The sequence below is a fragment of the Sabethes cyaneus genome, chromosome 1 (assembly GCF_943734655.1).
Source record: "Sabethes cyaneus chromosome 1, idSabCyanKW18_F2, whole genome shotgun sequence".
Taxonomy (NCBI): domain Eukaryota; kingdom Metazoa; phylum Arthropoda; class Insecta; order Diptera; family Culicidae; genus Sabethes; species Sabethes cyaneus.
Window position 1 is genome coordinate 50,878,525 of NC_071353.1, and position 27,465 is coordinate 50,905,989.

General features: G+C 36.7%; 5 protein-coding genes across 5 annotated transcripts; all 5 read right to left on the reverse strand.

Annotated features, from left to right (window-relative positions):
* Window positions 1-8,486: 8,486 nt before the first annotated feature.
* On the reverse strand, window positions 8,487-9,185 carry LOC128745670 (uncharacterized). The gene is made up of 2 exons (XM_053842750.1): window positions 8,892-9,185; window positions 8,487-8,822 (listed from the first exon to the last, which is right to left on the reverse strand). Exons 1-2 carry the CDS (start codon window positions 9,183-9,185, stop codon window positions 8,487-8,489), a joined length of 630 nt encoding a protein of 209 aa, XP_053698725.1.
* A 198-nt stretch (window positions 9,186-9,383) lies between these two features.
* On the reverse strand, window positions 9,384-13,568 carry LOC128745671 (uncharacterized). The gene is made up of 4 exons (XM_053842751.1): window positions 13,517-13,568; window positions 13,124-13,458; window positions 12,898-13,066; window positions 9,384-9,670 (listed from the first exon to the last, which is right to left on the reverse strand). The coding sequence occupies exons 1-4, from the start codon at window positions 13,566-13,568 to the stop codon at window positions 9,525-9,527; spliced, it is 702 nt and encodes a 233-aa protein (XP_053698726.1). The 3' UTR covers window positions 9,384-9,524.
* Window positions 13,569-13,703: 135 nt separating this feature from the next.
* LOC128745673 (uncharacterized) lies at window positions 13,704-14,790 on the reverse strand. Its single transcript, XM_053842752.1, has 3 exons — window positions 14,786-14,790; window positions 14,254-14,621; window positions 13,704-13,842 (listed from the first exon to the last, which is right to left on the reverse strand). Exons 1-3 carry the CDS (start codon window positions 14,788-14,790, stop codon window positions 13,724-13,726), a joined length of 492 nt encoding a protein of 163 aa, XP_053698727.1. The 3' UTR covers window positions 13,704-13,723.
* A 9,286-nt stretch (window positions 14,791-24,076) lies between these two features.
* On the reverse strand, window positions 24,077-24,702 carry LOC128732779 (uncharacterized). The gene is made up of 3 exons (XM_053826145.1): window positions 24,573-24,702; window positions 24,334-24,496; window positions 24,077-24,273 (listed from the first exon to the last, which is right to left on the reverse strand). The coding sequence occupies exons 1-3, from the start codon at window positions 24,597-24,599 to the stop codon at window positions 24,107-24,109; spliced, it is 357 nt and encodes a 118-aa protein (XP_053682120.1). The 5' UTR covers window positions 24,600-24,702; the 3' UTR covers window positions 24,077-24,106.
* Window positions 24,703-24,856: 154 nt separating this feature from the next.
* On the reverse strand, window positions 24,857-25,682 carry LOC128732815 (uncharacterized). The gene is made up of 3 exons (XM_053826215.1): window positions 25,531-25,682; window positions 25,302-25,461; window positions 24,857-25,112 (listed from the first exon to the last, which is right to left on the reverse strand). The coding sequence occupies exons 1-3, from the start codon at window positions 25,549-25,551 to the stop codon at window positions 24,976-24,978; spliced, it is 318 nt and encodes a 105-aa protein (XP_053682190.1). The 5' UTR covers window positions 25,552-25,682; the 3' UTR covers window positions 24,857-24,975.
* Window positions 25,683-27,465: the final 1,783 nt, after the last annotated feature.

Below are 27,465 nucleotides of genomic sequence, written 5' to 3' on the forward strand. Positions count from 1 at the left end.
CTTGAATATGGGTGTTTTTGCTTCCAGTCTGCCGCAAACACGCATATTATCAAGCTAGAAAGAATACAGTATCGTTGTCTGCGTATTGCCTTAGGCTGCATGCAATCGACCCGTACGATGCGTCTCGAAGTATTGACGGAATTCTACCGTTGAAGAATCGCTTTTGGGAACTGTCCTACCGTTTACTCATTCGATGTGAGATTATGAACCCATTAGTAATTGATAATTTTGAAAGGCTGGTCCAACTTCAATTTCAGTCTAGATTTATGACTATATATTTTGACTACATGGCTCAAGATATCAACCCTTCTCAGTATGCACCCATAAGTGTAGCAGCCAGTGTTACCAGGTCGACTGCCTATTGTCCCGCTGCCCAGAGGTTAATTTCCCGCTGAAATCCCACTGTCTACACTCTTAAATGATTCTACCTGTAAATTGGTCGGATTTAGTTAAAGGTAGGTTAAAACTACTCAAAATGCCCTTAAAGTGTACAAACTCAGATTTTGAGTAGTTTTTCAACCAAAAAATTGGTAGTAGGAACTTAAAATTGCGTTATTTGTCATAGAGAATAATTCAATTATCGGTAGCAAGTAGCCAAAATTGGTTGAAATTTTTACCCAAAGTTTGAGTTTGTACACTTTAAGGGCATTTTGAGTAGTTTCAACCTAGCTTTAACTATATCCGACCTATTTACAGGTAGAATCATTTAAGAGTGTAGAGTCTATTTCCCGCTAGAAAACCCGCTGAATCAAAAGTCATATTATTCTTTCGTTTTAAGTGAAGAATAACAAAAAAAATCATTTCAGTGTAATTGAAATTGAGCGGTTGCGATTAAATGAACATTATGCAAATTTGCTGCATTCATTTTGACGAGGTTTTTGGCTTCAGGAAACAGAAAAAGAAATATTTTGTTATTCCTCATATAATGAAAGTTTACTACGAAATTTCGCAAGAATTATAAAATCACAGACTAACAGACGTAACACTTCGAACAAATTTTCTAACAAAACATCGTTTCAATGACACCCCTAAAACTTGGAAAAAACACTAGCATCACCTGGTGCAGTCTTCGCGCTACGCAAAACAGCTTGCTATAAATTTAGCTATGCTATAAATCTACTTGTTTATTATCTGACAACAGCGCCAGCGCAAGTGAGCGGCGTTCTTGCGCATCGACTGTTGTTTGAGTCTTAGCTTGAGTGAACATTTGAAATGATCGTTTTTATTGGCGATGAAATGAGGCTTCAGTGTTACGTCTGTTAGTCTGTGATAAGATTAAGGAGTCTAAGAACACAAGAACACATGCATGCGAAAATTTCGAAAAACGCTTTTAGCACAAATTCTGTTTCTGTGTCTAGCTACGATAAAAATCATGCAAAATTTCAGCAACGCTGACAAATGGTTATGGGTTTTGGTGACAAAAGAAGATATGTTTCAATCTATATAAGCACCCAAAAATCAAAAATATCTGTAAAGCGCATCGGCTCTTTGTTCCCGCTGATATTTTGTTTTAGGAAAAATGCTCCCAGGCTTGGCATTCACTTTTCGCTTCGATTTTGCTCTTCTGATTACTGCACCTCAGCCAAGCAGAATTTGAAAAAGTGGTGTATGGGACATTTGTAGAGCTAGTAATTATCTATAATATTGCCGAAGAAAGTAAAGTTTTATCTTTACTAACTTTTTTAAAGCAGTGATTCTCTACGCCATGTGAAACTGCTTTGCCATATCGGGAAAGCAATTATACAATATAGAGCAAAGTTTTTCTTAACAGTGTTGCCAGCTTTTCAGTTTTTCGTTAGACACTAGATGAGATAATGTTACTTCAGAAAGGCGTAAAATATACGTTAGTTGTTTGATCATAGCCTTGTAAACTGTTTTTCATCTCGCTAATAGACGTGAGCTCTTACCTTACTTGTTTATTGCGTTTATTGTTGCTAAGAGACTAATATTCCCTTAATAAATGTAACTAATCAAGCGGGAAACTGAAAAGTTGGCAACACTGTTAAGAAAAACCTTTTTATATACTGTATTAATGCTTTTCCGATATGCCAAAATATTTTTACATTGCGTAGAGATTTACTGCTTAAAAAAGTTATTTTGCTCTTAGTTTTACGTTAAAAATGGGGAATTGCTTGCTTTAAAACGCTGTATCTCGGGATCGGCAAAGAATACCTCGGGGTGATGAGTAATTCTTATGTAAAAAAATCTGCGGGTGTTCATCGTGTTGATGAAGTTGAAAATTTTGAGATAAAATTATCTTCATTGAGATAAAAATGTAAATTTAGTTTTCGAATTGAGTTTAAAAATGTTTGGCAGCACTGGTGCTCAAACATAATATCTTTTTCGAATTCCTTGGATGATTTCCTTTGAAAATGTAAAAATAGTGTCTTTCTAAATGTTAAGGAGTACGGTTTCCCACCCAGCACTACAACCCTTTTGATGACAATATATTATATCACAGAACGAGATCGCATCCGCATATATCACAGAACGAGATAGCATCAAACCAATCGATCAACGCAGAAATCACAGCCAACCAACTCATCAGCGCAGATGTGATGCTGATAAGAGCGGAGAGTTTATCTCACTTCTGGACCACCGAAATAACATCGCATGATTAGCCCGAAGGATCCCTTCGGCTTACTGCTGGAGCAATAAGTCAGTCGCATCCAAACTAACCATCGGATAGCATGAGCGATGGAATTGCATGCTGGTTTTAAATTCGTTAGTTTTAATTATATAAGTGTTCAACTAGTTTAAGAAAATAAAAGTCAGCTCCGTTAATTGTGTAGTAAATAAAGTGCATGTTTTATCTGTGCATGGAGTGATTTACTAGTCCCGAAAGGCGGTTCCATCCTCTGGATTTTACCCGGTACTACTCGGATAACTGGTCATTCTGCTGGGAGCAGAATTGCGTCGATGCTGGGGGCTGGATCCCCAATTACCCACCAAGAGCTATCGAACACTGGAGGCAACGATCCCATCCCCCAACACTAAACTTAATATTTCCGGAGATATAAGCAAAAGCAAAAATGAGGTTTTGACAAAATCAGCTATTTTTCTTAAAAATGGAGGCGCTCCCATTAATCGAAGGTTCGAAGGAATGTTCGATCCGTACCAAATTTTGGATTTTTACTATCTGACCGAAAACGAACAATCTGGCAAAATTTGGTTCAAATCCGTGAAGGTCGATTACACGTTTGAACTTTTTCTCGGTCACTTGGCATGGAATGACCCATATGCATTTTGTTCTGTCCATTGCCCAAACCAGGCGGACTTCAACTGGAATTCAACTTCTAACTAAATCTTTTTAGAGTATAGCTCTTCAAGTCAAAACAGGTATTCGATTCTCTGGCTGATTCATGCGATAGCGAATTCCCACTTCCGAAAATATGATCATAGTTCATAATATATGGCCATGGTATGAGGATTTTTTCGTTTCAATACCATCCTCACAGAGGGTTATCAGCTTCGTTAACATCTTGCATCAGTGCCAGTTTGCACTTAAGACTATACACGGCATATATACATATCTCCCAGTGCAGTTCTGCATGATCCACCTCATCCTTTCGTCCTTTCTTAGTTACAGAATTGCTTCAATTTGACCACTGTCTGAAGCGCATACCGACAAATCGGTTGACTATTGCTACAAATAGGCAATTACTGTCACCAGGAATAACACGAGCGAGTACCAGTCCCCATTATATCGCATCTGCTCTATTTTTCGGAAGTTCAAGTGGTTTTCGATAGTTTTCGATGAGCGATAATATTGCTCTTGAACAGAGGTGGGCACCGCTAACCGAAATTTTAGCTTCGCTAACAGCTAGTCCGCTAATTCAAAACGTTAGCTTCGATAACCGCTAACCGCTAAAGTAACCAAAAATTTAGCGGAAGCTAAAGCTAACCGCTAACCGCTAAATTGTGTAGTAGCGCAAATTTGGCAATACTGTGATAAGCGCCAATTTTGGCAAAAACGGAAATGTTCGTTGCGAAAGTCTAAGATAAAGTATATATCTGGAAAAATCATGAAAAAAATCACAGGCGCTCATAAAAAATGTTTTGAAGAACATTCTCACATTGAAAATAGAACAGATAGAAAATATTTCCAAGAGACAGGCTATGGTTTTTTGATTATTCTTTGCCGTTTTCTATCACTGTGGAACATTTTGTAAAAGATTTTTCCAAATAATATTTTATCCGGATTGTCAATGATGAAATTTGCCAATGAGTCAATGGCCACATTTGTAAATGAATGACACAAGTACAGGAACAAGAAACAATAAAAAACATTTTAGAAATTTTCCATAAGATAGAGTTTTTCAAAGTTTGCTTTGGAGCTCCGCAGCCATAGCAAATTTTGTGAAAAACTGTTTTCCAGGCGTACAAAACTTTACGAAGTCTTGAGATTCGACTCAAATCTGTGCGATAATATTGCTAGATAATAGTTCAATAGCAGAATTAAAAGAAAATTTTCATATTCCTCAGCAATTTTCCTCCTGCTAAAAAAAGTTAGCGGTTTATTTAGCGGTACATAAATTTAGCGGAAGCTAACGCTAACGCTAACGGTTTTAAAAATTAGCGAAACCGCTAACCAAAATGTTAGCTGAGCTAATTAGCTGTTAGCGGAAATGTGCCCACCTCTGCTCTTGAATAATATTCCGCACAAAATATTCGAAAATTAACGCCAACAGCTACAATACAGCTGCAAAGATGGTAGGTAAAGAAGCGGCTGTGGCTTTTAACCCTCTCTGTCCCATGGTAGCACAGGTGCTCCATGACTTCCGATACTAAAATCGATCGATAAAATTTTTGAGGCATTCAAATATGGATATTTTGATTTTGTAACGTAGTAAAAACATTGTTTTACAAGGTGTATAGTTGCGTTTGACGAATTGTTAATTAATAGCTTTTTTACATGATCAAAAACTGCAAACCACCAAAACACCCCTGGGACAGAGAGGGTTAATGAGCATAGGTGGTTGAACAGCTGTGGGTTGCCGACCGTGATGACATAAGTAGTTGGAGAGATGAGAAGCGTCCATCCTAGCGAGTAGTTAGCTGGTAGTAGCTTAGAAGATGGGCAGACATAGAATCCTCGTGATATTACTAACCCGAAAATTGCAATCAACATGTTGACTAAAATTCCCCCCCCCCCCCTATCTTTTTCTTCTCTTTTTCGTTGTCTGATTTCGGTCTTTGCTTCTCACGACGAGCCTAACGTTGTCGTGGGTGGCAACGAGGGATCAGCCATAGGTTGAAGACGTTGGAGAGGACGACGTGAAGTCAACACAGGCCAAGAGTTATCAAGGTTACATGGGCAGAACAAGACTGGCACACGCGGAGAAGCAGATAAACAAAAGGAAGAAGAATTTTAAGATAAGTACATTCTTTGTTATTGCTTATACAATTATAGCGGGTATGGAAAGAGTCAAGTTCTGTCATTCTTCTTCCTCCTCATTAATTCATCATCACCAACGCATTATGGCGTTGTCCGCAAGGACTCTCATCATTATCACAACCACCTTCTCTCAACCCTGGACAGACTTGGCTCTAACTGCCCCACCTCGTGCTGCAAACGAAAACGGAATAAGGGAAGGACTACCTTTTCCTGGAATTTTGTGAGAAAGGAAAAGACAGAAAAACAAACGATTCAAATAGAAATCGTAGAACCACGAATTCTATTAAATTGATTAAATCCTACGTCAACGTCTCGTATATCTCATGAGGATATACATTTTTTACCTTATTTGTCTGCCCTCCTTGTCAGCCACTGTTACACAGCCATTTGTACATCTGTTTTCGCACCAGAAATCCCTACAACGAAACTCCCCCCTTACAGACCTTTTCCCTCTCTTATCTGCCATACCAAATGTACAAGTTGTTATTGGTTCGAATGCCAGAAAAACTCGATTTCTCTTATTTGGACTACCTCCTCCTGTAAGGGATTGCCCCCTCTTGCCAACTCCTTCACTCCAACCGCTTCCACTATGCCAAGGAACATGTTAACCAAGTTTGATGAATAACCGTCCAGGTGTTCCGGAGTTATTGTGATGTATACACACAAACATACATTCACTTTTATATATTGGAATTAGAGAGGAAAAAGATATTGCTGAATCAAGCATAGTTTTATCTCTTGTTTTTACGACTCTAAAAAGTAAGCCCTGGGTGCTACAACGTTGCGGGGGCTGACCGAATACAAGACCGCTGGCAAACAAAAATGTTGCTGATTAAAAAATATTTTTCTGCTGGCTTTAGTAACGGAAATCGTGAATCACTTGTGCTACAATGGCAAAAGAGAGTTTAGTAATGAGTATTTTAAGTTATGATCACATGGCTTGGTTTCTTGTAACGGTTTCTGCCATTCGCTTTTCGAATTATCGTGTCGAAACGATTGGTTATCTTCCCTGAGTGTCGATCGTCCACAACGTGCTCTAGTTTACGATGAAAATAAACGGCATGAGGTTCCGATGGGTTGTGCTCATTAGCCAACTGTGGAAAGGAGTACACGATAGATTTCGCCAAAATTTCTTTCTTATCGGTATCGGGGTACATGGAACTGCAAAGATTAATTTTATTTTAACAATATTACTATTAAATGTTAATAGCTACATACCCATCACAGCGCTGTAAATGTTCACAACAAATTCGAATCAGTTCATTGGTTTCCGAGTCCGTCAATCTAGAACCTTGCTTTAGATATTTTAAGATTCGTTTTCCATTGCGGTTTTCGTAAAGATCTTGATCAAGTAAAACATGTTCTATATTGAATACACTGGTATAGGGATTTTTGTACTTATCCACACTCTCGGTTTTTCCAGTGCGAACTCCGACAATCTTACCCGCCGGTAATAGTAAAACGTAAGGTTCATTCTTCTGCGGCCCTACTTTAAATTTTGACTTTGATGCCATGGTTCTTCCATACTTTTTGCTGTACTTGCATCGTCTGACACTAACTGAAGTGAAAAATAATATAAAAAGCAGTAGATTATTGGTGTGTTCAATTCACACTATTCGCGGTGATGCCAAACTAAAATTGTTTTTATTCTGCTGAATATTTTTATTAGTCAATCATATCCACAAATCGTAAAATAAATTAACACACAATATAGTATGCTATGCTCTGTTCGAGATAATGAGAGGAACCGACACTAGTAGAGAATTTGCTAAAACTATATGGCACATTTTTGTTACTCAGTATTTTAAGTGCATTTTCTTTGAGAACTTACAGATTTCATACAATTGAGCGATCTGACTAGAGTACTTTTTCTTTTTTTTTGTGATAAACAAAAACTTTGGCATATTTGGAGAATTTACTTGGCTAGTGACCGTATGTAGAATCAGATTAGGTATTTGTAAAGTAATCTTTGTTGCCAAATGGCCCAGAAACGCATGAATCGCAAAGGCCTTATGTTATCTAAAAACGGGATCCCAACAAGTTTCTCTAGCATTAAAAAAACTGGCAAGCCATGCGTATTGAAACCATTGTGCGTTGAAAAATAAATTTCGATTTTGAATCATTTTGGCTTTACCTTTGATCGCCAATGCATTCCCACTATTTCCCAAGCAGCACATTTTTCGCACTTATGGTTGCAGAAACTTATTTATGACTAAAATCAGTCGCAAAGCGGTTGCCACAACTGAATTGTAACAACTGTGCTAGTAGGGTTGTCTTGTCGATTGGTCTGAGATTTTACACAGAAGGGATTTGCAATAGATATTCACTTCAGTTTATTCTGAACACACCTGCTGTTTGAATATTTGGCAACTTATTTGGTTTTAGATTATCTTGGTTTAATTTTTGTGCTTCAACTGCAAGAAATGATCAAAGTTTTCTCATTGAAAGAAAGAATTCTTTTTCCACGATTAATTTTATTCACAACAGATACGTGTTTCTCCTACGACTACGAACATTCCAAGTCTGCTAATGAAGTTTGCAAGTCGTAGGCGAAATACGTATCTGCCGTGAATAAAATTATTAGTGGAATTTAATCCTGAAAAAAAAGCGAATGTTAGGTAGAATGGCGTTGATTGTTTAAACACTATGTTTAAAGATAATTTTCAGTTACAGTCTATGTATAAAAACAAGTACAAGATCAATCAAAAATAAAAACAAAGAAAGCTAGACAAAGTAAAATAAATTTTTTGGATGTTTTTAACAACGCAAACATCGCAGTATTATTATATAGCGTAAATAAATATTATGTAATAAACTTATCCTAAAACTCTAGGTCGATTCGCCTACATAATTTTTGGCTTGTATTTGACTAGAACTTTTCAAGCGTTTCTCATGCACACTTTTGAATGGTAATAGTTTACATAGTTTCGAGTAGTGTGCTACTAAATTGATATAATACTGTCGTCAAACCACAGTGGAAGTACGCGTTTCGTACCCATATATTTGTGCACTATGCTGGTTTCACTGGAACTAGAATTAAAACCTCCTCAGTATGTATTAATATTTGGCATCCTTTGTAAATGCTTCTCTAGCCTTGCAAGACATAGCTTTGTTTCTTAACAAAAAGTGCATGGCAGCGCAGCTTGCGCTTGAGAAATTTTTCGATCCCTTCGTGAATTTCCTCAAGGCTGCATTTGCCAAATCTAAGTCGCCGAGCTCTATGTAAAAGATGTATTACACCTATAAGATTTCGAAACGGTTGCTGCTCCCCCATGCCCCTGGCGATTGGCGAACGAGGCAAAAACCCGAACCAGCTGTACTTAAGCAACACTGAATAGTCTACTGCAAATTCTAACAGTAGTCGCATATGACCTGTCACATTTTCCAACGTCTCATTTCGTACAGCATTGTGCAGCATTAGTGCCTGAAACAAAAATCTTCATTTGAGCAAACGATTCAAACATAAAATCGTACACAATCAATAATATCTCACGCATTTCTCCATGTATCCGGGATTTCCTAACAGAAGTGTATCTAATTCGTTGAGTTCGTTCACTGATTGAATCGGAAAAGGTTGTCTGAGTAAGTTTCTGTTTTGGGTGCAAGCATTGGAAATTTGAAACAAGTCGGCAATGTTCAGTTTTGTAGCCGAACGCCGCGGCCGTTGGGTTGCAATGGACGTTTTATCATTGCTATTACTGTCATCGCTTTTCACATTTTGCTCCGTATAAAATGCATATTCGTCGAACTCGACGCTATCTTCCTCGATTTTGATAGTTGGTTCCATCAGGCAGGTGGTAATTTCGGCTGCCGTTGTTTTGTCTCCTAAACGGAAAGAATAGATTTTTAATTAGATGTATTATAATGATGTATCCTTTATGCAAGTAAAAAATGAAACCAATAGTTCATGTTTTTATATTTTTATATTTTATTAGATTACGTATTGATTATTTTCTGGATGTCACTGACAGAATTATTAGACAGGTTTCTGAAAATAGGATTTAACGAGAAACTATTGAGAATATTGCCTAACATGACATGTTTTCTAAAGAATTATCGTTATAGCGTTAAAATTAATTATTTTCTACAACGAAATATTTTTTGCTTATGTCATCCTCAATACCCATCAAACGTTGTGATTTGAATTTTTGTTCCTTATTTTCTTCCGCGCAAAGTACTTGCGATTTCTTTTCCGGCCATTGATGTTCTTAATTGCCAAGCTTAGAGCTTCTTTTAGTGCTGTTTCGTCAATTCCGTGCTCTTGCCATGCCTCTGCAACGAAATTGTGTATTCAAAATTAGTTTATAAATTGATATTGTATGAATATATCAGTCGATATAATAGGTATTGATTTTTTGAATGGAAATTACTAATACCGAGAATCTATTGTTTGTCACGTGTTGAGCAAAGCTTTAAATCGATTAACTATAAATTGGGCATGAAAATTAAATGTGCGAAATTAATGTTTGATATCTAGTAGAAGACTGTCAAAAATAATTCAAAATAAGAACAACCTCGACGCAATAAAACGCCACTCCTGAAAAACCACGATTTTCAAACTGTATGTACCTTTTTCTCAGAAACTACACAACGTATTGGAACAAACTTTTTTTTGTTTTGTTGGTAGGAGCTTGGAAAAGACTTTTATAACTTTTGAGTTTCGTAAACGAAATACAGCTTGAGAAAAACGAAAAAGAAGAAGAAAAGATGGCTAAAAAAATAAAATTTTGTCTTCTTTTTCTTTTTTCTCAAGCTATATTTCGTTTTCAAAACTCAAGAGTTATAAAAGTGTTTGCCAAGCTCCTACCAACAAAACAAAAAAAAGTTTGTTCCAATACGTTGTGTAGTTTCTGAGAAAAAGGTACATAAAGTTTGAAAATCGTGGTTTTACAGGAGCGGCGTTTTATTCCGGCGAGGTTGTTCCACGCCTCACTGGAATGCTTATGTGTTCGATCATTTTTCGGTCACTTCCCGTGGTCGGATCATTGCAAAATTACTAACAAAATAAGCGGAAAAGTTTGCAGAATCAAAATCTGAAATAAAAAAGTAATGCAGTTTCCAAAAGTTTAAGAGCTTTATGTCCCCTTAAGGGGGGACCCTACTCTGGAAAGCTGGAAAAATCGAATTTTATTTTTTTGCATTTTTGAGACGCTTACACCTTCAGAAATGTCATGCTAAAACGATTTTGTAAGATCTGATCTCGTTAAAAACATACGGCAAATATTGTGGAGTCACCTCAAGAGAAGTCCATTGCTGTACGAAACTTTGAACGCGTTTTCCCCGAAACCATGTTTCTTTAGCTGGCGGTACGTGTATCTCAGAATCTAGTGGACCGATTTGACTGAAATTTTTTTCAGCGTGTAAAAATGAATTATCTAAATTCTTACGTAGTCGTTTCTTGATATCTCAATTTTTCAATTTTTTAATTGGCGACAAATATTAATCGGTAAAGAAAAACCTATAGAATATTCTTAGAAAACCTGTGTTAAAATTTAAAATAAATCGGCTCAGCCATTTTTGAGAAATCTTACTGGCCGACTTTGAAAACACAGTTTTGGGAAACTAGCATTCAAAGCTTCGCGTTCCTTGTGCGTGCAACTTCGTAAATACTAGACGGATTAGCATGACGTCTTCTATGTGTAGACACTAAAGTCGCTTTTACGCGACTATTTTTACACGAATTTCGGTTTTTCTACGCGAATTTCAGAATTTATGCGGTTTTTTACGTGATTTTTGGAATTTACGCGGATGTGCTCAATTAGTCTATTTTTTAACGTAGTGTTGAAATCCACGAAGTTTTTTTTACGCGAAATTTTGTTTTTTACGCGAATTTTGGAATTTACGCGGTTTTTTTACGCGAATTTCGGAATTTACGCGATTTTGATTCACGCGGAACGTATCCTTCGCGTAAAAAGCGACTTGAGTATACTTAAATATCTGTATCACTAAGCTCATGAATCAAAAAGAAAATCGATTTTTTGGAAATTCTTACTGTAACCCCATATAAAAAAGTTGTTAAAAATAAACTGGAATTTTTCTTCTCCATGTTGAATCAGAAATATCTTCCTTATTGTTGTTTACGGCATATCCGACATCCGTTTCTAATATCTCATTTTGAACGAATTTGAAAAAAATCTCATATTCGAATAAAGTAAGTTAAGTCAAACCTTTGAAATAATCTGAATGTTTGCACATTGTTTACTTAAGCTTGCGTATATACTTGCTGCAAATCTATTAAATTCACTTAGATTCAGATACACAATCTAAACCAAATTCTCAAATAGTATTTATGGAACAACTAGCTAACCCGGCAAACTTCGTATTGCCACGAATTAAACTGTGCTGTACCTAAATTGTAAATCTCGGATCTTTGATAAGATCTGAAGTTTTGAAAGTTTCTGAGGAGGTCAACCTTTGATGGCTAATTTTGGTTGTTTCGTCAACTACGAAACCATGGTTAGTTTAATATACAAATTTTCTATTTTTCCTTGCAGTAAAGTAGAAAACAATTCCCCCCATTGCTTCGCGATATAAAATAAAGCTGATAGCATTAAAGTATTCGTCGTCATTGTATTACTTTTCGCCGAATACCATTTCACTATCAACTCTCGGTTGATCGTAACGCGGAGTATTGTGTTTCACGAAAACCCTTCTCGCGGAAAGTACCATTACACCGAAAACCTTTTCGCGGAAAGTACCATTTCGCGAGTGTGATCCCCTCCTTACTCGCTGTCGCTCGTTCGGAACTGACTAACTGAAGGAAAGTTATAGAGGTCCATAGACAAATAAATTTAGACAGAGGTTAACTGAAATTTTCAAAGCGTCTTCAAATACATAGACTGAAATTAAAGAAAACTTTTTCTTACGATTGAATTCCACTATTAATTTTATTCACGACATATACGTATTTCGTCTACGCCTTGCAGGCTTCATCGGTGGCTGTTTTCGAATTGGAATTCAAAGCGGAATTCAATCGTGAAAAGAGTTTTCATTAATTTTACTCTAGGCAGAGGTGATTTCTGCGGAGGACTGTCCCCCCTGCAGTGGCCGGTGCTTTCGACGGCGGGTCGCTGGCAACACGCGCTTTGAACTATCTAGTGTTACTATAGGTAGTTTTTGGTGACTAATGTTTTATGGAAGAGTCTAAGATTTCTCGAGTCCCCCCTTCCATAGAGGGAGGGGTCTCGAACTACCATAGAAAAAAATCCTATCTCCAAAATCCCCCACATGCCAAATTTGGTTCCATTTGCTTAATTAGTTCTTGAGTTATGCAGAAATTTATGTGAAAGCCCCCCTCTCTATTCCAGAGGGGAAGGGGTCTCGAATCATCATCAGAACGTCCGAGTCTATAAGGAACAATTATTTTTATAAGATTGCTAAGGCCTATTAAAAAAACATATTTTACAATTTTATGCAAACCGCTACGCTATACAGATCAGATAATATAATCTGTGAATTAATGATTTTAAAACTATTTTCACTATTTTTGAATAACTAACCCAGCATGCAATCCACAAAAATGGTATAGTTTTGCATCGCTTTTCTCCGGGGACCTCGATGACATATACCGGAGAAATTGTAACCATACATCGCTTCATCTTGAAATAGTGCATGGAAAATGTTGACTACTTTTACCGATTGGGGTTTTTTCGCTTTCAGAAGATTTATCTGCGAAAATTTGATGAATTAGACTTGGACAGAGTGTTTTTTCCACTTTATACTCACATATTCTTCCCGAACTTGAGCGTTTACCTGGACAGTCGCCTCGAGTAGTTCCACGGTATCCTCGTCTGAAATGGGAAAATTAAATCCTTTTACCAAAGGAAGAGGCCGTTTAGCTGGAAATCTATAAGCGCTCTCAGCAGCCGCCATGGCTAATACTTCGTCTTCGTCGATAAACTCAATCTGTAGATGCTGGCTGTTTTCCTCTGCTTCGATAGGCTCTGCTTTTGCAGTCTTACTGTGTGCCTCATCACTTTCGCGTGATTCACGAAGCTGTTTGGCCTTGCGCACCACAATTTGCGTCGCTGAACAGCTGGTATCCTTAGTTGGTCGTTCAACTGCCATAGAAATGTTTGTATTACATTGATTTTTATCTACAAAGAAGACAAAATTTACATTTAGTATCATTTTGTACCCCGCGCAAATTGTAAGTAATCGAGTCGGTCATATTGATAGATTTTTATTGAGATTGATTGGAAACATCTAGTAAAGCCAACAGAGCACGCCTGTTTCGTTCTTAGGATATTTTATTTGTAAAAATTTCAGAATAGAAATGGAATTCGTTCCATACACACAGCCTCTGTTTACTGTTCATGGTTGCTTTCAATATCGGCGGATAGTGCTGCCAACTGTATTCCGCATTTTTCGGCTAATTACCATCACCACAGCACGCAGCGCATTCTTCAGGGCGCAGCTATCAACTCCCATGTCGGACCATGCTTCTGCAAGTAAAATATAAGACCCATTGTTTTATCAATTTTTTTTTCAAGCAAGAATTACAGTGATGTCATCCGGCTAATTTTTGACGCCGATTCCGTATACCCGGCGTTAAATCAACACTCTCCCAAGAAAAAAGCACGTTTTGGAAAATAATGTTTAAAAGTCTGAAGGAAAATAAGTTTCATGCGTTTTTTTTCTAAGTATTAAGTGAATGTTACACTAGGACATGTCTATTTAACGCCAAGTGCACGAAATGAGGCGCGTATGGAATTAGAGAACCTTTAATTTAATAGCTATTGAAAAATAGCTCTAAAACAAAATAAGAATAAGATTACTAACTGTTTACCTCTTTCAAAAAACAAAAGGAATATTTCAACTCTTTTTTAACAAAAAAAAAATTTATTATAACATACCCAGCATGCATCCTTGAAAAATTTCGTAGTTCACCATCGCCTTGCGGCTGGCTTGCTTGAAGTAGGGTTGTCGATCGGCCGTCAAGTAATAATTCTGTAGCGCCTGGTAGGTAAAAATTTTGTTCGACACAATGTCGTAAATTCGGTGTGCATCCGATTTATGTGGCATCTGAGAACGTAACAGATTCACGTACGCCTGGCGCACAAGCCAGTTGCTACGTACTGCCTGTTCCAATTTCTCTACGGTTTCCTCATTTGCGATAGGAAAGCTGAAGCCAGCAATGTTTACTGACCCCTGCTGTTGCCGAAGACGAAGGGTTACGTCGGGACTTAGCGGTTCAATACTTTTGTCGAGAAGTTTTTCTTTACTGACCACACGAATGCAAGCTGTGAAAATAAAGCAAATAATATACCGATTAAAAAAATGCTTTCCAGGAACGTTTGACTTTAGAGTGTTGGATCAATTTCAAAGAATGAGTTTAGAAGAATTTGTGACGATTTATTGTATGTTTTATAGTACTATCAATTAGACGACATCGCAATAGTTTTCGAAACTGCTGATGGCCTTATCACAACATTAAAAGACTGTCTGAGTCTTAAGAAATGGCACAAGTAGGCGATGAAAGAATTCTCGAGAATCCAACCCAATACATTCAATTCCTTATTTGGATCGTCGCCATATGAGTCTTCCACTGCTTTACTTATCGGTTATTTATCTCACTGTCATTGATAGTCTTCGCATAGATAGTTCAGCATTTCTTCTATTGCACGTCCTTGAAACAATCTAAAAAGAAACAAAATTTATGCTTTAGTAAATCTATGTGAAAATTTTTGTTATTTATTTAAAAAATGCATTTTTTAGACGTATTTTTGTTTTGCTCAATAAGTGCGATTGAGTGTAAAAAATATTTATAAAAACTAATTTTATCCTCGGGCATGATTTTTTTTGTTAGGGGGGACTTAGACTACTTTGTCCATTGAATTGAACTCGGGCATGATACTCCTGACTTATTGGTTTTGTAAAACTCTATAACGCTTTCCAATCGCACTCAATTTTGTTGGAAATTGCTGAACCGATTTTAATGACCGTGTCCAATGAAAGGTCTAGTTGCCCCATAGGTCGCTATTGAATTTTATGTTGATTGAACTTTTAGTTCAAAAATCATGTATAAAACCCGGATTAAAATGAATTATGTAAATTGGTACGTAGCCGCTTTTCGATATCTTGATTTTCAAATTTTTATAAGCTTTTAATTGAAGAATTTTGATAAAAACACCTTAATTTTAAAAAAATCACCGCTATTTTAATAATTCTTCAAATTTTTGAAAACCCCTTACGTAGCAATTTAAGCATTAATTGACCTAAAATTTCAAAATCAGCTCCGAAATCCGTTCTTCAATCTCCTTTGATTCCCGGCACGTATCGCCAGCAATTAACTGTTTTCTAGAGAACATCCATGCGCTCACCAGTCTAAAGGATAATAATTACTATTTTTGCATCTAAAAATATATAATACTAGCTGCCACAAATTAAACTGTGTTGTACATAAATCATGAATTTCGGATGATCTTTGTCACAATCTCGAGTTTTGCAAGTTTCTGAGGAGTTCAACCTTAGATGATTCATTTTGGCAGTTACGTAACTATGAAAGCATCCCAGGTAACCAATAAGCATCACCAATGCTATTCAAATGCAAGCCAATAAGCATTTGAGTCGCCTTAAATGCTACTTAAACGCTATTTTGGTAAAATATACCGCTACTTTACTGCTAACCTTATTATAATGCTGACAATGCTGATTTGCAGCAAATTACCGCCACAAAGAATTTGAATAGAACTCTGGATGCCAATTTACAACACCTATGCAGTCAAAAAGCTAATATACAACAACGTGCAGTATAAAATGCCAGATATTCTGATTTGCTGCTTATGTTAATGCTTATTGGTTACCTGGGATGGGTAGTTTCATATACAAATTTGCATTTTTTTCTCACAGTAAAGTAGAAAACAACTCCCCTCATTGCCTAGCCAGAAAGTGGATAGTAATATTCGTCGTGATTGTACAACATTTTGCCGAATACCATTTCGCGAAAAACCTTAAGCGGAATGTACCATTTCACGGAAAACTTTTTCGTGGAAAGTACCATTTCGCAGGGGTGATCCTCTCCTTACTCGCTGTCGCTCATTCGAACCCAACTGAAGGAAAGTAATAGAGGTCAGTAGACCTGGGAAAACAAATAAACCTAGACAGTGGTGATTTCTGCGGAGGGGTTGCCCCCCCTCCTAGTGGCCGGTGCTTCCGACAACACTCGCGGTCGTCTCGCCCTGAATGATCTAGTGTTACTATAGTTTTTGTGGTCTTGTTATTTGCTAATGTTTTATGGAAGAGTCTCGAATTTCTCGAGTTCGATTAGTTTTTGAGTTACGCAAAAATTTCTGTTTTATTTGTATGAGAGTCCTTATTCCCCTACCACAGGGGTGAGAGGTATCTAACCATCATAAAATAAATGCAAGACTCCAAAATCCCCATATGCCAAATTTGGTTCCATTTGGTTGATTAGTTCCCGAGTATTGAAGAAATTTGTATTTCATTTGTATGGGACCCCCCCCCCCCCCCTTCCTAAACAAGGGAGTCCCAATTCATCATAGAAAAAATTCTTGCCTCCAAAAATCCCCACATGCCAAATTTGGTTCCATTTGCTTGATTAGTTCTCGATATAAGAGGAAATCTTTATTTCATTTGTATGGAAGCCCGCCCTCTTAAAAGGGAGAGGGGTCATAATTCCCTTTTTAAAGAGGGGAGAGTTCCCAAATCCGCCATAGAAAAAATTCTCGCCTTCAAGAACACCCACATGCCAAATTTGGTTCCAATTGCTTGATTTGTTCTCTAGTTATGCAGGAATTTGTGTTTCATTTGTATGGGAGCCCCCCTCTTAGGGGGGGGAGTCCCTACCCCGCATGCCAATTTTCATGCCGATCGGTTCAGTAGTTTTCGATTCTCCATATAAGGAATATACCGACAGACAGACAGAATTTTTTTTATAGATCTGCCTGGCAGCTGAATCTGGATTATTTTTCCTAATGCCAATGCGTGTGGCAATGCATATGACGGAACGAAGCAGCAACATTGCCGTTGTTACTCTTTCTCTTTCTGTCTACAGTGATTTCAGTATGTCGCAGTTTGATTGCAGTTCAGTACAGTCGCAGGACTGACGAACTAACATGACATATAGAAGAAAATCCTATAAAAACCATCGTCCTACACATTTTACTTGCACACTAGCACCCTCTCTTATGCATGTTGCGGAGTAGCTTGCATTTGCAGGGTTTTATGCTGCAGAGTTTTTACATTTGTATGGTTTTATACTGAAAACTCGAAGCAACACTCGCGCGCCGCAGTGTGGCCATGTTGCGAAACATGCTTGTTTGAAAAATGACTGGTTTTTGATTGGATGATGGAATAAACGCAAGTGTCTCGTCTGTTTGTCTGTGCTCGCAGTTTCAAACTGCGGAGTCAAATTTGGTGGGAAGTGCGGTATACGTCTTCAATTATACCTTGATCAATAACCAAATTATCCCAATACTAAAGACGGACATCTTAAGGTTAAGACTCAATAGCTACTCAAATATAACTGTATTGATCGCAATTTTCATGCAAACTGAATCTTTAAGTCGCTGCCCAATATAGCTACAACGTGTACTAGTAAATTTCTTTCAAAATTTATACTTTTCATAGCATAGCATAGCATAGCATAGTTTGACCGCCCGTGAGTTGCCCGCGATTGATCTAGATCAGCTGAGATTGCACAAAGAACCATCAGAATGATGCTTGGGAGTAGCAGATCATTCTCAGTGTGCATTTTCTAGTGATCTAATTCTTTGTGATGATCAATAGCAAAGCTGGCCACGCCCATGCAGGTCAATTTGGGAGGGAAAGGAATGTTAGTCCGACACTTGCTGCTACTAGAGACCGAGGAATCCTCTGCATCATCCACAAGTGTCATAGGAAGGAGTTGTTGTTAGTAGAAAGGAATTGATCTGGATCCACCGAGCCAGGTGGTGCGATCACTGTCATTCGAGCTCGCGTACGATTTGAGAACGTTTTTGGTTACGTGGCCATTACGAAACAGTGGAGATCCGACCGAAGGTATGTGCTATCAACATATTCGATTCGTTCGAAATCGCGCGCGATCAGTTAATAAATACCGATAGACATTTGTTGGCATGCACGAAAGCTGTCCTGAGACCAACGGGTTCATTTTGGCAATTAAATCGAAAACATTGACTGCGTGAGATACCTTTTGGCATCCTTCGATCGTAGAACTTGCTTAAAAACTCTGACTACTTTCTTAGGGAGTTGTGTAAAAGCTATCAAGCTTTTGATATTTGATAATCATATGATAGAAATAACGCGCGATGTTCCTAGGTAACCGATTTTACGATTAAAATGCACGTTTTATAAGATTTCAATAGAAGTTCCGGTTTGTAAACGCACCATTGCTAAGTGTGCTCAAATGAATTCAAAATGGCGTTCTAAAACAACCGCTGCCGGAAAAATGCACCGAGCGAGACACGAAAGCAAACGATGCTAAATTACCATACGAAAAGATTCTCAGTATGTAAGCACTAGAGATGGTCGGGTAGCGGAAAATTTGCCCGAAACCCGCACCCGTACCCGTACCCGCCGGGTTCGGGTCGGGTTCGGGTATTGGAAAAAAAATAATTTGCGGGTTCGGGTCGGCCATTTGAGCCAGGGAATAGAATGGCTCCCTTTTTTTCCTCAATATTTTAATTGGCGATGAATTAATCCATGCAACTAAACTTGACTTAGTTCATTTTGTTTTGTTTTGATAAACTAAATAAAATATCTTATTTGGTATTAAAATTATTAAAATCGGTTAGCCGGCTAAACTATGACTTTTTAAGAATGGAAGGTTGGCAAAAAAACTGTACCCTATTTAAAGGGTCGTTAATAAAAAAAAAGGTTGGCAAAATTATGATTTTTAGGACACCCACATCTCAGAAAAAGGCCTAATATAAAAACATGGATTTAAAATTTTCTGTAAAGGAATAAGTCACAAAATATAAACAAAATCGAAGCACTTTTAAAACTAAATACATCTTTTTCCAATGGAATTACCGACTTAGAACTGCATAATTCGTAGCTGCTGTCTCAACTAACATTTCATTTTTAAAAGTTAGCCAACTGTTGTATGACTTCCGGTTATTTTTACATATATAATATGTAGGTATCTGCAAAGGTAAATCCGTGAGATAGGCTAAAGAATTCTATAGTGGGCTTTCCCTACCTTTGGGTGCCCGACTTTCCCGACTTGGATACTAATTTCTCAAACTTCAAAAACTTTTTACTGAATATTTAAAAATTCACCAAACTTCCAAGAGATATTCAGTGAAGGATCAATCTAACGCAAAGTCGTTGATATAGCACGAAAATATTTTTATTTTTTACCGATTTACCAGCTATTTTCTTCACACATAAAATTAAATCGACTAGCGTATCCACGATATTTTTTCTGTATCCACACACACACACACACACACACACACACACACACACACACACACACACACACACACACACACACACACACACACACACACACACACACACACACACACACACACACACACACACACACACACACACACACACACACACACACACACACACACACATACACACACACACACACACACACACACACACACACACACACACACACACACACACACACACACACACACACACACACACACACACACACACACACACACACAACACACACACACACACACACACACACACACACACACACACACACACACACACACACACACACACACACACACACACACACACACACACACACACACACACACACACACACACACACATAAATTATGATTGGACTTCTGGTTTGTGGTTCGAGAGTTATATAAAGAAATGTAAAATGAAGAGTGTTTAAAAAAATTCGTTACATATAATTACGAATTCAATGAGACACAGTCTTCAATATAATGTCATTTGAAAAGTACTATTTAGACTTGACTACCGTCAAGTATTACTTCGGGAGGAGGATGAGCCTTTGCACTACTCTGTTACCTGTCGAGACGTGCACCGATGCGGGGATGGTGACCAACGTTACTTCCATCCCTTCATGGCCACCCTCGCAGGGCTTCTTTTTGTGCCAATTTTAGCCTACAACCATGGATGTAGGCCATGATTTACGTCTCGTTTCCTCTAGTCTAACTGACAGTGGCACAACTGAGGCACAAATCTTCCACATGATTGTGAGGAACGTGCTGCTCGAGCCAAAGATGCTGATACCGGAACTGACAGTGCCGGCTTGGTCTTCTTTCAACTTTCTGCTATTGTTATAAGACAATTTCTTATTTTAAATAAATGTCTTATATTGAAACCTGCGTTTAAAAAAACATAAAGCATTGCACGCAGATGTCAGAGCATTTTTTTCGTCCCAGGTTTGACAATGTTGTGGGGTTTGTTTTGATTACTTATTCGCAAGACCCAGAAGCAAAAAACTGCAAAAATGACAAAAAAAATATGTGTTGCAGAACTGCTATAATATCTCTGCTTCGGAAAAGTCGGGCATTTCCGGTTTCCGCAAACAAGTAATAAACCCACTAGCAATATAATTAGATTACAAAGAGCATCAAAACAAAACACACAAAAACGTCGAACCGGAGTTGCGGTTAGGTACCGTGCAAAGGTTTATTAGCAGTCGCCAATTTTGCCCTGTGTTGTGTGTTTACGTTTTTTGAACTATTTATTATTGTTTGAGCTATAGGTATAACTCACGGTCCTGCTAGGCAGCCATGTTTTTAGAGTCAACATCTAACCATTTGCGTAAATGAAACAGCATGACAAAGGTCCTCGGCTTGTGTTCGCCGACGACCTGAAACTGTTTTCGAAAGTTAACGATTCATCGGACACTTTCGCACTCCAGGAGCAATAACTGTTGATATTCACTGGATGGTACAAACACAATCGCTTGGCACTAAACCCCGACAAACGTGAAATGTAAACAATAACAATAAACAATTTTGCCTCGATAATAAACAATAGTAAACAATAAACAATTTCGCCTCGATAGTATGTACATTTTCCAGCAAAACTTTACATATGTTCCATTTCAAGCTTCACAAAGGGCAAAATTATTGATAAAAAAAATAAAAATTGAATGCTTTACTAAATCAACACTACTAAAATATATATTTACTCAATAGTGTATGCAAATTTGCAAATTTCATGCAAACAAAGCAAAATACAACAATGCTTCAAAGCTTGAAATTGTGATTCGATAGTACGTACGCTAAACGAAGCAAAGGTGTACTACCGAGGTATACCTTTATTAGTTTCTGGCCATTTTTAGGATTATTTTGAAATAATGAACATCTTCATGGCGCCGCTGTTGGACTGGAAAATTAGCTCTGGTGTCGAGACCAACTATGTAAAAGAATTTTGTTTTATATCGTGGTAAAAATTGTCTTATGTCGAATTGTCTTATATCAAGGTTGATTTATAACAAACATGTAATCAATCATACAATCAAAAAAACTAACGATCATTTTGCCCCATCCTTATGCATTACGCTGCTTTTGCACTATTTCTTCTTGTTTCCTTAATTTCTGATTTTCGACATAATATTCAATCAGAACTGGATAAAAGATCATGCATGTGAATCGAAACATATTCAATAAACCACGTAAATATTTTTAAAGATAAATAACATGTCCCCCATTTTCATATTTTTTCGAAAGCTGAAAATTTTTATATTGCATCAAAAGTTACAAAGATACACAGCTTTATTCTGGATTCCGACGGATCGGTTTGCCGAACGACAATGGATGATATTCTTCATTCCGCCAGTAAAATTAAATGGGCGAAACATTCTTCATTCCGCCAGTAAAATCAAATGGGCGAAACAACTCGTTCGCAATAAGAAATTAGTCCAACGAAATTAAGATCCATCGGAATACAGAATGAGGGTGATAGTTTTATTAAAAAAAAGTTGTGAAAATTCTATGCAGACACATGGTGTTGTGCTTTTCCTTGTAATGAAACGGATATTTCTGCCAACAAACGGCTATTTTTTTTGCTGTCGTACTTCAAGTACAAGGCTAAGACCAGACTTGGTCCATCTCGCCGAACGACTATTTTTGGTACGCCGTTTTAATTCTTAGAATGTTATTTTCAAAAATATCGCACTGGCACTAACACTGGGCCGACGGGTTTAGAAAAGTCTGTAGATGGACATAGTTTATAGTATAGTTATAGTATAGTTAATGACTCATAAAATAAAAATTTTCTTTTCAAAATACAAGTAATATGTATTTTTAGCAATTAAAAATATATTATTTTCATTAACCTAAATTGTGAATCGTGAAACTCAAAAAACTTCAACAAAATTTTTAACATTAAAAATTGTTAGTTGTTGTTTTTTGAGGTAGAAAAAACTATCCGACATTTTTAGAGTTTAAGACCGCTGGCTGTGGCAATTTTATCATGAATATTTTATCACTATAAGAATAGATTTGACAAACAAGAAACAACGCCTGAGCTTATTTTGTTTTGGTCGTACATTGAGCCGCCATGCTGCCTGTTCGATAGTAACTGAGTCGAGTCGAGTTGCTCGACGTGACGTAGAGAATTGGGCACGTAAACGAAAAAAAAATTAAATAAAAATTCGAGGTCTCCAGAAATTTGAACTGAAGTAATTTCGCGATTCGCGAACATCGATTATTTCAAAAAATTTAAACTTTTAAACCAAGTGTCGTAAAACAATTATTTTATAAACATCCAAACAACGCTGCAGAAATGTCGGAAAAACTGTTTTACCTCATTGAAAATTTTCAAAATTGCAAAATTTCTGTTATTTCAAGGCCCTGAATAAGAAAAATAGGGCGATTTTCCTTGGCTTTATTGATACGGTACCCAAATAAAATCCTCAGTTTACGATATATTTACATAGGATAAAGGAAGAATTTCAGAAAAATTAGCGACGACCGTAATAAAAAAGCAAGTTTTAATTTTAATTGACATCAACAAAGTTTTTTGAAACGATGATTCTACAATTGATGAAGGGACGGTAAGGGAAAGTAATGAAGAAGGATTTTTTGGGAATGGAGGGGAAAGAGTGGAAAAGAAGGGGGGGGGGGGGTAATAGGTAGCTACGCTTAACAAGTTGTCGTTGTGACTCTTATCTTTTGTCCATTGTAGAATCATCGTTTCAAAAAAATATTAATATATGCCTGACCGCATTTCAAGGTCATGACTAAAATCACGAGTTTGGTCAATCAACAAAGTGTTTAAAAGCACCACACAGTTATTCTAATATTTGTTTTGTGTGATACAATTTCAGATTTATCCTTAGTATTTGCGCATCAGGTTAATTCTGGCTATTTTCTCTTTAATTCGGTATATCATAAAATCTGTTCTTTTTTTGTATTACTCACCCAAATACTAACTTCCGTAGACCGTCAAATGTCAGTTTGAGAAAATTCTGCCTGGCTACCATTGCTTTTTTTAAAAAACGTTCCAACAATTTGCTGTAATTTTCTGCTTCGTTTACCGCTCTGAATTATTATGTGGCTGTTTCTTGTGGCTAAAAAAAAGAAATAATGTATATTTATATAACGTGATTTGTATAAAGCTTGCAGCGCCACAGATATAGCAAAAACGCATATAGTTTAAAATTAAATTTACTGATTGCTTCGGGCCGATGAAATCACTAGAAATATATTAAAATAATAAATATATTGCTTCACTAAAAACTACATCAGTACGTTATGACCATATGTTGAGCCACTAGCATTATGACTGTATATCAGGAAAGTTAGAGAAAATTGTGCCCACGTTTTGAAATATCCGACGTCGGAAATTAAACAGTTTGGCACGTTTTCTACCGTCAGCTCGCTTAATAACGATGTTAATGTTTTCTTGCAAACTGGTTTCGTTTACTCCGCTTTCTGACCACGCTTCTGTAAAAGTAAATACAGCTCAGATTATTTGCCGGTCTAAAACAAGCTTGATTATATAACCTAGCATACAATCATGAAAAATATGGTAGTCTTTCATAGGTCTTCGCTCCTTTCGACCTGTTCCATTATAGTTGTACATTTCGAGCGCAGCATCCGAGAACAAAACCGGAAAGACCTTCGCCACGTCTTTGGCTTGATCTTTGACACGTCTAAGATGTTCAACCTGTTTTACAATACGTAAAATACAAGATAATGAAAATTATTCAGTTAATTTTACTTTTAATTTATTTAACACTTACGTATTGTTTCCTGACATTGGGAAACATCCTCACCGATGCCTCTAATCGTTCAATGGTATCGCAGTCCGGAATAGGAAATATGAAATTGTCGACTCCCTGTTGGGCACTCTGTTTAAACAGCTGTATCCGTTTAAAAACTGAAACGAAAAAAATAACAATTAGAAAAATACAATATTCCATGTCAAAAAGAGTTCATATTGAATGAAACATGACTTGAATTGTTTTATTTTTTATAATCATTGCTCCTTATACATACAAAAGTAGACAATTATAATTTGCTGAAATTCATTATCCAACTGCTGCTCTTGACTTTATCTGGGAAATTAAATGTTTTATTAAAAACAGATTCATGAATAAAACAATATTTTCAAAAAGCTATCAATATAGTGGTCCTAAAGTAATATTATACAGTTATCTGCTTTTCTTCCTCAAGTGCTTTTTTCGCCCGATATTGTCGTTTCGCAGAACGTTGCCGCGTTTTCCGTATTACGTCCATAACTATTTCCACCAGTTTATCAGTACTCATCTCCTGCCAAACATCTGTAAAACCAATAGGAGTAAGTCAATGTTAAAAATAATCAAAAATTTACACAAAATAACCGAGGTAATTACTATCGTAATTTTATTCATTGATAGCAAAAATAAAATGATACAAAAGTATACCAAAGTAGTAGGTGTAAACATTTCACAACTACCTCTGTTATGTTATGTAATGTATCGTATATTCACCTAACATACAATCAACGAAAATAACATAACTTTTAAAAGGCCGTTTTTGTCGTATGCGTTCCCGCATGCTGTACCCGTTGAAAGCTTCATCCCTGAATAACGATTTTATCACATGTGGAATCTTCATTCCGCTTAATTTTCGAACACGTAGATAATGGACCTAGTGGGACGAGCATCATAGAAAATTTGTGTCAGAATTTTCATTCCTTTACAAAATGAAAGCACTTACGTATTGCTGCCATACACCCATATCATTTCGTACTGCCTCTTCAAGCAATTCTATTTCTTCTGCCTTTTGAAGAGGAAATGAAAGGCCAGCTACACCGATGCGTCTAGTAATAATATTTTTCTTCGTTGAGGGCAGACAATTATTCGGATTTGGCTGCCATCGTTCAGAATAGAGCGAGAGCCCTGAAAATATAACAAAAACATATATTTAGAGTGTCCTTTATCCGGCATACATTTAATAGAATGAAGTAGTAAACTTTTCTGTTGTACTGTTTTTATTCGCATTTATTGTTAAATTTTCCTATTTTATTTTTATACACAAAATTATACTGTTACTGCTGAACTAGGCTTCTCTCCAAGTGCACGTAGTTTCGCACTTTAATGCGCTTTACGATACATTTTATCACCGGTTTACATCCAGGCCAATCATCTGCAACAAATATCGTCAAATTAAAAGTTTAGTATTACAATAGGTTATTGACATTATAAAAATGTCGAGCGATTTTTAGAAGCTAATAGCAATTTTAACTGGAATTTCAACCTGCTACATACCAAGCAAACAGGTCCCAAACACTACCATACCCTTAAGGGCAGTCCTTATTCTGCCTGTAGCGGTGAATTTAGTTATGATAAAAGACAAATGTTCAAATATTGCAGAATCGCTGCAAATTCGACTGAAATTATTTCCGAATTTAATAGATAGTTTGGTAACATGATGCGACGAGGATGTCTAGATATCTAGAATAAAACAGTTTTAGGTAATAATAACCTCGGATATTAGGTATTATCTACCATTCTTACATATCTTGCTTTGTTTTTGATATCATGACGAACCGTACACTTCATGTCTTCTCAACATCTGCATTGAAAAAACAAAATTATATCTCAGTATTTTTTCCCAGCTGGAAACAAGTCATCTTGAGTATCCGGCAAGTAACTATTAGGGACGAAGAATATGAGGATTTTACTGAAAAAAATATACGAGAACAAATATCATTAATGAGCCGGATGGTCGATGGTTTTTAACCTAAGCTTTAGGCAAGTATAATTCTGCTGTTTATATTGTTTTGTTTTATTGCGACATTTGCGCCTATTTAGACTACCCTGATTTACACCATTATCACAGTCGAATCTCGCACACGATTTCGCTCAAGGAAAATAAAATGAAAAAGAAGGGCAAGAAGGAAAAAGAAGTCAGTAAACTAAAAGCCACTATAGTGTCAGATTAATAGTGTAAACTGCGGTATGTTTTGTTAAATGATTATCACTGTAGTCTAAATAGTAATAAAAGGGGCAATAACATTTTTATATAATTTGCAGTATTATTGCGCTAATATAATCTCGATCTGCTGATAGTATACAACCTTTGCCACTTGTGTTGCACCTGGATTATTTATATATAAATACAAAAACCCTTCAGTTTATAGATAATTGTTTCGAAGATATTTATAAAATTAATATGAAAAAGAGCTAAGAGCTAAATATGAAACAACATGAATGTATAAATGCAAACTTGAAGAAATAGAACTCAAATGTCAAGATTCAACCGAATTTTACCTAAAAATAAAAAATAAGAAAACTTATCCAAATTATTTCTACTATGTGTATTTTATTCACGACAGATACGTATTTCGCCTACGACTTGCAGGCTTCCTCAGTGTCTGTTTTCGAACTTCGTTCGACACTGAGGCAACAGACACTGAGGAAGCCTGCAAGTCGTAGGCGAAATACGTATCTGTCGTGAATAAAATACACATAGTAGAATTAAATTGGATAAGTTTTCTTATTTTTTATTTTTAGGTTTCGTATTCTACTAAGACGCTCCAAAAACTTCAGTCAACCGAATTTTAGTCAAATTCATTTTTATTCCATATAAATTCACGAGAACTTGACTTCAAATCAAAGAAAAGAAAAAAACTTTCTCCAAATTAAATTC

Bases quoted from the DNA above. Each gene is read 5' to 3' on its own strand.
- LOC128732779 (XM_053826145.1), bottom strand. From the start codon at position 24,599: ATGTTTCCCAATGTCAGGAAACAATAC. The intron at 24,497-24,572 runs GTAAGTGTTAAA...ATTGTAAAACAG, and splicing joins CCAATGTCAGGAAACAATAC to GTTGAACATCTTAGACGTGT. The intron at 24,274-24,333 runs GTTATATAATCA...TTACTTTTACAG, and splicing joins TTTTCATGATTGTATGCTAG to AAGCGTGGTCAGAAAGCGGA.
- LOC128745671 (XM_053842751.1), bottom strand. From the start codon at position 13,568: ATGACCGACTCGATTACTTACAATTTGCGCGGGGTACAAAATGATACT. The intron at 13,459-13,516 runs GTAAATTTTGTC...TTTCTATGGCAG, and splicing joins GGTACAAAATGATACTAAAT to TTGAACGACCAACTAAGGAT. The intron at 9,671-12,897 runs GTTAGTTATTCA...ATTTCGTTGCAG, and splicing joins TTTTGTGGATTGCATGCTGG to AGGCATGGCAAGAGCACGGA.
- LOC128745670 (XM_053842750.1), bottom strand. From the start codon at position 9,185: ATGGAACCAACTATCAAAATCGAGGAAGATAGCGTCGAGTTCGACGAA. The intron at 8,823-8,891 runs GTGAGATATTAT...TTTTTGTTTCAG, and splicing joins CCGGATACATGGAGAAATGC to GCACTAATGCTGCACAATGC.
- LOC128745673 (XM_053842752.1), bottom strand. The intron at 13,843-14,253 runs GTATGTTATAAT...TTTTACTTGCAG, and splicing joins TTTTCAAGGATGCATGCTGG to AAGCATGGTCCGACATGGGA.
- LOC128732815 (XM_053826215.1), bottom strand. From the start codon at position 25,551: ATGGGTGTATGGCAGCAATAC. The intron at 25,462-25,530 runs GTAAGTGCTTTC...TCGTCCCACTAG, and splicing joins TGGGTGTATGGCAGCAATAC to GTCCATTATCTACGTGTTCG. The intron at 25,113-25,301 runs GTGAATATACGA...TTGGTTTTACAG, and splicing joins TTTCGTTGATTGTATGTTAG to ATGTTTGGCAGGAGATGAGT.